The 12,265-nt window shown below is 26.9% G+C and overlaps 1 protein-coding gene across 1 annotated transcript; it reads right to left on the bottom strand.

Moving 5' to 3' along the window:
• Window positions 1-736: 736 nt before the first annotated feature.
• LOC125862549 (pirin-like protein At1g50590) lies at window positions 737-4,127 on the bottom strand. Its single transcript, XM_049542656.1, has 5 exons — window positions 3,995-4,127; window positions 3,742-3,830; window positions 3,390-3,418; window positions 2,115-2,281; window positions 737-1,425 (listed from the first exon to the last, which is right to left on the bottom strand). Exons 1-5 carry the CDS (start codon window positions 4,078-4,080, stop codon window positions 915-917), a joined length of 882 nt encoding a protein of 293 aa, XP_049398613.1. The 5' UTR covers window positions 4,081-4,127; the 3' UTR covers window positions 737-914.
• Between the last annotated feature and the right edge of the window lie 8,138 nt (window positions 4,128-12,265).

The raw sequence follows: 12,265 nt of genomic DNA, 5'->3' as shown, positions 1-12,265 counted from the left end.
TCCATTAGAGGTTTGAATTAAATTTTTTTATAAATAATTATTTTTTGAAATAAATAATTGGTTGATAGGATCAGGTTAGAACTACGAGTGGGTCATCAGTATTTTTTTTCCAGTTGGCATTTTTGTGTACCTAAAATTAGTCAAGGTATTGTCCTACTTGACATTAAAAAAAATAAAAAATTAATAAAGACATCTAATGATAAAAAAAAATGCTTTTATAAGGCATAAAACTATAATTAAAATGACCTTATAGGAAATCATATAAAGAAGAAAGATTCAAAAAAATAACTTTAATGAAATCTTCTCAATACACTATATCGATAACTAACTCTTCTTATTGAGTTTACGATATTTTAATTAATCCTCCATCTTATTATAATATAAAATAAAAAAAAGATGTAACAACATGATGGATCATTGTACAATGTACAGTGGGGAACATGCCAAAATGGGGGACTCAAATTTGGGTTCTTTGGAATTTGGATATATTGAAAACCTTAAAAAAATCATCAAGAAAAAGGGAATAACAAAAGAAACAATGATGATTCTTAACTACTTGCAATAAAATGACTTAAAAATTAACCCAGTTTTGATCCTTTTAAGTTTGTCAAAAATAAAGATTTGATCTTTATTAAATATTTATCAAATTCAAATAGTTAAGATTGACTTTTTACAACAAAAAACTTATATTGTATCATAGATAAAAAAAAAATAACATAAACTGCAAAATATGTACTTCTGAATGTGAGTGCCTTTTACATATCTTTTTTTTCAGAGTTTGATAAATATCTGATAAAGCAAAAATTACGAACTTTGACAAACTTAAAAGATTGAAATTGATCAAGTAATACCAAAGGGACTATTTTGAACCTACTACCAAAGTTAATTTAACTATTTTTGTCATTTTTTTGACACTAATAATCAAGTCCAATTCTAGCTTGTGACCTCCAATGCTTAGCTTTTTCAAATCCATTAGTATAATTATCAAAATCTTCAACAGTTTGATCAATCTCTTGTTGTGTATTCATCACAAAAGGCCCCAATTGTGCTACTGGTTCACCTAATGGTTCACCACCAACCAATATAAACCTTAATGGCTTAGTTGATTTGTTCCACGCCTCGAGCCCATCACCAGAACCACTTAATAAAAGTAGATTATGTGCACCTATTGATGATGATTCTTCATGTGGCCCAAAAATACCTTCACCTTCCAAGACATATACAAATGCATTGTATGATTTTGGTATTGGTTGTTGAAGATGTGATCCTTGCTTTAGAGTGAAATCCAAATACATTGTTGGTGTTCTTGTATATATGGCTGATTTTGCTCCTAGTGATTCCCCTGCTATAATTCTCACCTTGATTCCATCTTTTGTTGCTTCTGCTATGTTTTCACTTGGTATCTCTTGGTATCGCGGTTGTATCCTGTCGTATACAAAGTACATGTTTAGATAGAGACGTAGTCTAGATTTGACTTTTATGAATGACCTAAAGCTTATTGGATCTTGAATTTAGTTGATCAAGATCATGTCTTTTGCACTTGTAGACGGATTTAAAATTTATATTTGATGGATTCGAGACGTTCAACATTGAATTTAGTACGCTTTTGAAAAAAGCGAGTTCAGAATTTACTCCCTCCGTCTCATTTTATGTGAGGTAGTTTGACTCGGCACATAGTTTAAAAAAGAAAGGAAGACTTTTAAAACTTGTGGTCCAAAATGAATGAAAGAAATTTGTGTGGCTGTAAATCATTTCATTAAAAACAAAATAGACATTTTATAGTTAAATTGTTCCTTACTATAGAATTGTGTCATTCTTTTTGGAACTGACTAAAAAGGAAAGTAAGTTACATAAATTGGGACAAAGGGAGTATTATTTATCGTAATTTCACTAATATTTCACTTGTAGTTGTATTTATTCCATATAGATATTAATGTTTCACCTTGTTTGTGTTCCCACTTGTAATCCTTATAAAAAGATGCCCTAGGACACATGTAAACTTACAAATAATTATTTTTTAGATGATCTGATAAAATAAAAAGGGAAGTATAATATCGATGTATATAAGTTAAAGTGCTTTTTAGTTATAAAATAGAAGGAATAATAATGCATACATTTTATGTTTGGAGGAGAGATTAATCCACAATTGTAAACCCTTTTGAGTTCCTTCAGCAGCTGGCATTTCAGAATGAACAATTCCTCTTCCAGCAGTCATCCATTGTAAATCACCAGTTTTAATTGTACCTTTGTGACCTTCAAAATCTTCATGTGTCACAGCTCCCTATTTTGACAAATCGAGAAAGGACAATTTTTTTATCTATTATATCCTCATTTAATTGCTTTGAAAAAAGTAAAATTTCTTGAAATTTTTAAATTTTTAATTCATCTATTTCATAATTAATAGGGGTAAAATGGTAAAATGTATTATAGCAATCATTATTTTCTTAATAGATGTGTGAATTCAAAAATAAACAAGTAATTAGGGACAGAGGGAGAATAGTAAACTATTAAAATTGTTCATCTAATGATATTAGAAAAATAATTTTAAAAAATCCATTTATTTTCTCATTTGTATTATAAACTCTTCTAGAAGAAAGAAACATGTCATAATTATGTATTTTTTTCGCCATTGCTCCACCACACAAATGCACTATACGTACTAAATGCGTCATTTTTTTTTTTTATTATTTATTTATTTCAAAGAAAATAAGCGACATATCATGTGAATCTGTTTAACTTGATTGAATATTTTTTTTTTAGAAAGAAAGAGTTTTGAAATTTAATATTTAAATAGATCAAAATTTGTGTGATTATAATTTTTTTGAAACGTGTGGGTTTACATACTCCTTTCGTTCAATTTTGTGTATTTACAATTTTTATCAAAAGTAAGTTGAGAAGTTTGAATTAAATTATTTTCAACTTTAGAAAAGATTTTTGTATGAAAAAAAAAAACTAAAAATAATGAAGGATCTAAGTAGTTAATTAAAACAGAGAAAGTAATATATATGAAATAATGAAAAAAATAAGAGACTTCCTTAATTAGCATTGGTATTTATATTATATTCCATAATTAATACTTAGTTGAATTTTTCTTAATTGATCCATATCTGTCACCAGCACTAAACTTTGATATTTTTTTAATTTTTGTAAACAAGTGGTAGCATATTAGTGGTTTTCTTAGAAGTTAGACAATCACATCTTCTCAACAACTGCCTTCCAAAATGTGGACATTAATTAATTAATACAGTAATTCATTAGTTTAGTGTTTGACAATTCACATAAACACTGTATGAACACGACCATAAATGGAAAAAGTTATGATTATGTCTGTATTTAGTTATTTAATTAAAAGAAGAAACACAATTACTCTTATAAAATAATAATAATACCTGCAACATGTATGTGACCGTTTCAAAGCCTGTAAAATTAAGAAACACACAAAGTACAAAAATAAATAGTATTAGTAAAGAAAAAAAATTAGAATATAAATTATAATACACCATAGGTCAGGTCATCTTTATTTGTTATAATAGTCCTCGGGGATTTATTTTCAAGATTACAAATTTCAATATTTAAAGAAGTTTGTATATGATAGATATCGTTTATTACAGTCATCCAGGATTTATTTTCAAGATTAAAAATTTCAATTTTAAAAGAAGTTTACATATAATTGATATTGTTTGAGTGAGCTGATAATGCATATAGCTTAAAATAGCGGAGAATTAATGATTAGAATGTGACCTCTATGTGGATGATCAGGAAAACCAGCAGGAGCAGAAACTGAGAATTCATCCAAAACAAGAAAAGGATCAAAATATCTCAACTCAAACCTGAAAAAAAAAATATCAAAAAAATAATTAATCCTCTTGGTGATCATCAATGTGCATTGTTTGTAGCAGTGACTGAATCAAAAATTTCAATAAAGAAATTAAACATTTACAGTATACGTAAAGAAAAAAAATAATATTATATATAGTATAATTTTTTGACATACCTTCCGATGCTTCGTCTGACAACGGCACCAAATCCTTCATGTTGTGGCCTTGCAAGAAATTTCTTGACGATAGAACGCGGAGGCATTTTTTTTTAATTTCTATGATGATGATGTTTTTATTTTTATACCATATGGTTTTGTGTGTAAATTAGTGAGCATATTTATAGGGGATGTTGGTTAGTTGAAAATTGGGAAAGTCAAAATAAAAGATGATTTTATTTATTTTTTCTAAATATGGTTCTCACGTCAGCCTAACGTTTTCATGATGTATTTGCTAATCTACTTTTTAATTCATTCAACTCACATTGCCCCCACCTTTTACCTGTTCTATCATTTATTTTTCTTTCCGCAAACACATCATAATATGTGTAACTTAATGACAAGTTAACAACCATTATGTAGTGCAATTTTTTTTAAAATTAGAGATTTTGAGTTTGAGTGTTAGGTATGAAAAATTACTTGGTAGAAAATGTTTCTCTCTAAATGAGACCCTATATAATGTAAATATCAAACATCGGATGAAAAATTCAGAAAAAACAATAACTAGTGGTTAAGTATTTACTCCTAGAGTAATAGATTTTTGAGAACAAGTGCAATTTTATTAGAAAATATTAAATAAGAATACTTTATGATTTTTTTTGGTTTCTCATCCTGTGTCCGAAGGCCACATTGGAGCTCCGACTAAATTCGGATCGCGCTCTGCAGGGCCCATTCGGGAGTGGCGCTCCCAACAGAATTTTCTCCATGCTCAGGGCTCGAACCCGAGACCTCTGATTAATGATAAAAATACTTTATGACTATGTGTTCAGATGTTTAACTATCATACATTATTTTAAAATTTAATAAATTCATCTATCGTACATTATTTTAAAATTTAAATAAAATTTATTGGAAAATGTAAGAGATGTATTATGCCAAAAGTTTAAAATGTTTGAAAATTTATATTTTTATTTGATTAATTATATGGCCAACATTTTCCCTTTTCCTTTATATGCAGGCTTTGATTTCTTTATTATGGATCATAACACATTATTTCCTTTTAAAAAAAATTATTTTTATAATGAAATAATAATGAGATGAAACTCCAATATAAAACTTTTATATGTTTTGATATCTTCGGAGTGTTTATTTTTTTTTTGGAGAGTATATTCTTATTTAATGATATCTCCTTAATATCTAAATTTTTAAAACTATCAATAAATATTTTAACATGTAATAATCAGTAAGTTTTAATATTTGTACCAATTATTAATTATTATTATATTCACTTTATTTTTATGTTGACATTAAACTGGATATAAAAAAAATTCAACAAGTTATCCTTCATATGGAACGTCAAAGTGTAAAAGAAAAGCAAAATGCTGGTATTTAACAGCTTTTTTCCAATTCCTTGAAAAAAAATATTATTCTTTATCTATTAAGCAAAAAAAAAAAGTTAAAATATTCCAAACGTATTAAAATGGATTTAATTTGCTCTCTTTTCATTTATTGGATCATAATTATTTTAATATTAAATAAATTTGAATAGATCGAATTATTTATGGATTACTCTAATATTTACATGGACAAATAAACCAGTACCATCATCTTACATATGCCATCTCATAATTTTATGAAAAGACGAGACATTTTTAATCATAAAAATAACTGGGTTTAATTGGTGAAATCCGACATCTTAACTTAAATATTAAAGGCAATTATAGTCCAATAAATATTAAAAAATAAATTTAAACTATTTTTAATACATTAAAAATATTTTTAAAATTTTAACTATTTTTTCTTCATGGCGTGAAATGCAGAGAACTTAAGAAACTAGTATTTGTTATTTATAAGTAATCTACTTGTCTAAATATATTTTACTCAATCAATATATAAAGTTTAAACTTTTTATTTAATAGGTCACTTTCAAATTAGAATAAACATTTAATTATAGCGTATACAAAACGAGTATGACGTAGTAATATGAGAAAATATGTATGCCATCATAATTTTGTTGAATTTAAAGAAAATATGAATTAGTTACATTGTTTCTAAAAAGTTTGAAAACATGTCTAATCAAAATTGTCTTTGAACTTATCCAATAAGTAATTAATTTAATTTATTAATTATATTGAAATTTTTGTCCATAGAAAAAGGGATATAGAGGAGCTCTAGTGGGTTTATAAGATAAGAACAAATTATAATTAGTTTAATTTAATTTACGTACATGTTCTTCCTAATGTTTTAGTCAAACTATTTACCAAATTTGAATAATTTATAACTTGGACGTAATAGAAAAGGGAAGGAGGAAAAACTATATAATATTTTTTTTTGCAATGGAGGTGGAAATTCTTTGTTCTTTTGGGTAAAATTGACGTAATGCAATAGATAACTTTCACATTTTAAGTAGGATATCGTAACTTAAAAGATAGAGTAATAACTTATTACAATTTATTTATTTTATTTTGATTTGAGACATAGTATTAAAAAATAAAATAAAATTTTATAATTTTAAATTAAAAGTATACGAAAATATCTTTAATCTTATAATTTTAAATATGTCACATGAAAATGTGGAATTAAAGAATTGCTCAAAAATAAAAGTTTTTTTTAATGATTAAAAAAAAACAAATAAATTAAAACAAAAAGATTGTAACAAAAACGAAACTAATATGATTTTCTTACACAACTCTTATATAGTAATAACATTATATATATATATATATATATAGTTGGAGTAGTCAATCTATTATATGTTTGGAAGTATGTTATTATATAAATTAGAAAAAAAAATCAAATAAATCCAAACTAACTATTAAAAATTTAAAGCAATAAAATATCAATTTAGTTAATTTTAATTTAATAGTAATATGTTGGAGTAGTCAATCTAATATATATTTGGAAGTATGTTAATCTTATATAAATTAGAAAAATAATCAAATAAAACTGAATAAATCCAAAATATTTATAAAAAATTAAAGCGATGAAAAATCAACTTTATTGATTTAGCTTAATTTTAACATTTGAAAATTTTAATTCTGTTTAAAAAAATCAATTCAAACCAAATTCTGAACATTCGTGATTATTTGCGTTGTATTTCTCTTTGTGAGGTCTACTTGGCATTCCCTAACCCACCAAATATTTCACAACACAAAAATCACAATGAGAAGATAGTGAAATGTGAAAGAAACAGCTACGAGAGTTTGTGGTGGAGTGGTAAGTACTCTTTCATTCTTAACCAAGAAGTCTTAAATTTGAGTCTTTTTGAGTATGTAATTGCCTTTATTAGGAAGTACTTTTACCCTCAATGTAAAATTTTCCGATGAAAATCCAAATTTAATCAAACTTTAATCTCGATACCGAACATACCGAACACGAAATGTGAAAGAAACAACAAAATAGCTTGATTTTATGAAGGAGATTAATGCCGTCTAACAAACTCCTCAATTACCCATTACCTCTTCCAACACGTCTTTATAATTCTAATTCCCTTTTATTACTCTCGTTCTTTAGCACCAAATTTTCAAACTAAATTAATTACTTCCTTCGTCATAATTTATATGACTTAGTTGACCTACTACAAAGTTTTAAAAAGAAAAAAATGCTTTTAAAATTTGTGATCTAAAATAAGTCATAGATATTTGTGTGCCAAAAATCATTTCATTAAAAATAAAAGGGATAAAGGGTCTGAAAAATACCCCAATTTTGGTCGGATTTGCTATTGCGATACTAAACTTTCATAAGGACCTATTACCTACCTAGTCTATTTAATACCGTATTTTTTACCCCTGAACTATTTAATAGTGTATTTTAAAGGATGTGGACACATTACTATTTATAATTTTGCATTATTTTTTATGTCCACGTGGGCAAATATATATGTTTAAAATACGGTATTAAATAGTCTAGGGAGGTAATAGGTCCTCATGAAAGTTTAGTATCGCAATAGCAAATCCGACCAAAGTTGATGTATTTTTCAGACCCTTATCCCAAAATAAAACAAACATTTTAAAGTTAAATTGTTACTAAATATAAAAATATGTCATTCTTTTTTTTGAAACGGACTAAATCATATAAAGTAAGACAAATAGAGTACTTTTGAAAAAAGTACAATTCTTCCCAACAATAAAAGTTATTATGATGCGATTGGAAAATCACGAGTTTAAACTATGAAAAATTATTCACCTATTTTACAACAATGAAAACAAATAATTTATTAAAAAAGTATAAAATAAAGCTGGATACAATAAATCTAAATCCTTTTTGAAATTTGGATATAGCAAAAATTTAGTGTGTCAAATTTTATTAATTTATTTTTTAAAGCTTTTTAAAAGAAATTTTATAAATTTATTTACACTTCAGACAAACTTAATTATAAAAACAAAATGAAAAAATATATTTTATTCTATTTTAATTTTAATAAATAATTTATTATAATTATTTTTAGACGAAGGGAATAATAAACAATTTTTAATAGAATCTTGTAAAGTAGGGGGAAATATAAGTGATTTAGCAATGTGGGAATAAATGAGGAGGGAATCAAAAGCGGCCCAATCATAAAAAGACGAAAAAAGGCTTTTACGTATATGTGATGTCATACTTACATACTTCCTTCGTGGCTTTTCAGATTTCGAAATTCAAACAAATCTATTTTTTATATCAATCATTGTGACTTATAATACTTTTTACATAGTTTACAAATATATAATTTTCAATTTCATGCACAAATTATCGGTTAAATTAAATTATTTGACTCTCGAAAAATGAAAGTATCAGGTAAATTGAGACCGAAAAAGTATTTATTTGTATGGTTGATGTCATAAAACCAGAAGCATGACGACATTATTTTGTTTCGAATTTATGGTGCTAATTAAAAAGGGATGGAGGGAAGTTGCAACTTGTACCAATCAAAGAAACTTGGCGTTGGATGGTTATGTGTGGTATTGATTTATTTAGGTGCAATAAATATTTAAGTTCGACCAGAAGAGTGGTAATATTTAATACTTTTTTCATTTGATTTGTTTTTTATATAAAAATAAATGTTTTATTTAATTTGTTTGTTTTAACATATTCGGAGAAGGGTCCAAATATCTTTAAAGGGTCTAACATATTAGAATGATGGGTAATGGGTTTAGAAAGGATGAGTCGATAGTTTTAGGATCTGGCTCCTCTCCATTTCTCTTCTCTCTATTTTTTCCAAGTTTCTACTTAGATGTATGACACTTGTATTATTTAAATATCAATGGTGCATATTTTTAAGTAATCAGATACCTTAATCATGATTAAAAGGATATATTTTACCATTTAAATCTATCTAATTATTGCTATAAAAAAACCATCTCACATTTTTTTCTCACCATAGTTCAAATCATTTTCGTTATCTATAGTTTTTCCATTAAAAAAAAAAATGTTTCTTCACAGACTAAGTTTCTGTCAATTTAAAATAAACATTTAAATAAGCTATTTTATGAAGAAAAAATATTGTAAATCATAAAATAGAATTTTTAGCATTCAGATATTAAATAATAAGTATTGAAAATTACTTTGCCATAAAATATCAAAGAAAACTAAAAGTTAGACAAACTTTTCCAAAAATAGATATAATTTATTTTAAAAAACAAAAATGTCTATAGATTTGATCGTGACTCAAGTTGTTAAACTATAGAAGAACTCTTTTTATATTTAATTGAAGAAAATCCATTTTTTCTCAAAATTTTGGAAAATGAATATTTTCTTACTAAAGTTGGGAATCTTAAATATCTTTTTTAATCATGATTAATTAGTATACTTCTTTGATTAAGAAAATTAATTAATCCACACATTTAATATTTAAGTAACATAGGTGTCATACATCTAAGTAGGAACGGGGAAAATGGAGAGAAGAGAAATAGAGAGGAGCCAAATCCATAGTTTTAATAGGGTGGATCCAGGTATTTGGGTTATTTAAGTTTTAAGTAATTAATTTTTCAATCAATTAGATAACGCCACGTAATAAATGAAATTATTAAGTAGTCTGTTTGTGAAAATGATATTATAGGTCCCTAAAGGTTAACTCCAAGAGTATTTTGAGGCCAAAAAATAAACGAAAGATATTTTGTATCAATTTCAATATTTTAGACCCTTCTCTGAATAATAAAGTGAAAAAAATGTCTTAATGGCCCCTCGAGAATTTACACCGCATTAAATATTTTTAGAATTAAAATTATTAATAAAAATATCTTTTGTCGCCTAATATATCCGCATGGGATGCTAGCTAAATGAGATGACCCATCAGGTAATCTGACCCCACGTATTAATATTGTCAATGTTAACACTATCAAACAAAGTAAGGTGTATTAAGACATTATCCTAAACTAATTTACAAATAACACTGTTTATTATTTTCTGTCATCAGAGATCGGATAAAGATTCAAGTTACCTTAACAGAAAGATGTTAAGCACCTTTCGAGTTCCATAAGTATGGGTCCTTGCTGAATTTATTATTATGTGGAAAATAGGCGATAAACATGAATTATTGGTTCATTAAGCTAAATTAAATAAGTGATTAAACATGCAACTGTTATTTTAAAATCGAATAGAATATGCTACGCGTAAGTTCGGTTACTAAGCAAGTAATGCTAATTTGGAAGAAAATGGATAAATGTGTAAATTTATTTTATAACGATTGAAATTAATAAAATGTTGATGGCATGAATTTAATAGATAGCGAGGAGAAAGAATTAAGTATTATAGGAATAAAAATAAGAAAAGATTTAAATTAGATTATCCCACATGAAATACCGCATNATAAACACCCGTGTAGTTGAAGTATTAAAGTAAGTTTTCGTGCCAAGTTCAGGGGGGTTTTTATGTATTTTCCCGTATAAAAATAGAAAAGCCTAGCTAATAAAATTTGAATTAATCAACCTCGGATTTTTTTGGATTTTTTTTTTCGAATTTCTCGGGTTTTTCAGATATTTCCAGTAAAATATTCATACAAACATATAATTAACTTGTGTTTAAAATATTTATTTAGTCCTACCAAAATATAACTATCTAAGGTGTTTCTTAAGAAAATAACATAAAATATGATGTGAGTGATGACACTAAATATTCAATAAAAAATAATAATGAAATCGCATAAAACAAATATTGCAAATAAATAAGTCATATAAAAATGATCATAATTTAAAAGTACTAAATTATGCTTTAAAAAAAGGTCTAACAAGTATCTTTTGAAAACAACTTATCTACCTCCACGAGATAATGGTAAGCTCTGCGCAGGGGCGGACCCACCCATACGAAGGGGTGTCAAGCGACACCCCTTCATCGGAAAATTACACTATATATAGAGGTCAAATTTTGGTTCAATAAATATATATACAAGTATTGACACCTCTTAACACAAGTTAAAAGCTTAATCTAGTGGTTAAGGTGTTATGAAACCTCCTTGAGGTTGTGTATGCTAGTCCTAATATCCACATAATTATAATTTTTTACTACAACCACGACATCTCATATTATATTTTTTTACCACAATCATCGACACCCCGTAATGACGATGTATTCTAGTCCTAATAGCCACATAATTATATTTTTTTACTACAACCATCGATACCTCATAATTATATATTTTTACTACAGCCATCGACACCCCTTAATGATGATTCTGGATCCGATACTGGCTCTACGTACATTCTACCCTCTTCAGACCTCACTTGTGGGATTTCACTGGGTATGTTGTTGTTGTTGAAGTCTAATAAGTATTAAGTACATGACTAAATATTAAAGAAAATCTAAAATTAGATTATGTATTTTAATTCTCTAAAATCAATGTAAAACTAAAGAACAAATATTCAACATTATTGTCATTCCTAGTGTTGAATTGATTTTTTTTTGTTAACGTTAGTATTGATTTGAGTTTTACTAGAGTTACTAATATCTATGAACTATAATCTTTATTGGATCATTCAAAATTCTAAGTCAAACTTGAAATAATATGTTAAAAGATAAATAACTATGAAAAAGTATAAGAAATATTTATAAATTATATTAGGGAAAATGCATAAGTACCCCCCCAGCCTATGCCCGAAATCCCAGAGACACACCTAACCTCTACTAAGGTCCTATTCCCCCCCCCCCCCCTCCCCCCGAACTTAATTTATCTATAATATTCTACCCCTTTTCGGCCTACGTGGCACTATCCTCGAAAAAAATATCAACATGCGTTGGGCCCACAAGACAGTGCCTCGTAGGCCAAAAAGGGGTAGAATATTACATATAAAATAAGTTCGGGGGGGGGGGGGGGGGGGG

This window comes from Solanum stenotomum, chromosome 4, assembly GCF_019186545.1.
Source record: "Solanum stenotomum isolate F172 chromosome 4, ASM1918654v1, whole genome shotgun sequence".
NCBI classification, from domain to species: Eukaryota; Viridiplantae; Streptophyta; class Magnoliopsida; order Solanales; family Solanaceae; genus Solanum; species Solanum stenotomum.
The sequence above is the reverse complement of the archived record's forward strand: the minus strand, read 5'-3'. Positions and strand labels throughout refer to the sequence as shown.

What these genes read in the sequence shown, in the direction of transcription:
- LOC125862549 (XM_049542656.1), bottom strand. Translation starts at nt 4,080, where the DNA reads ATGCCTCCGCGTTCTATCGTCAAGAAATTTCTTGCAAGGCCACAACAT. An exon ending in GTCAGACGAAGCATCGGAAG is followed by an intron (nt 3,831 to 3,994) that starts GTATGTCAAAAA and finishes TTTTTTTTTCAG; the next exon opens with GTTTGAGTTGAGATATTTTG. An exon ending in CGGTCACATACATGTTGCAG is followed by an intron (nt 2,282 to 3,389) that starts GTATTATTATTA and finishes TTGTCAAAATAG; the next exon opens with GGAGCTGTGACACATGAAGA.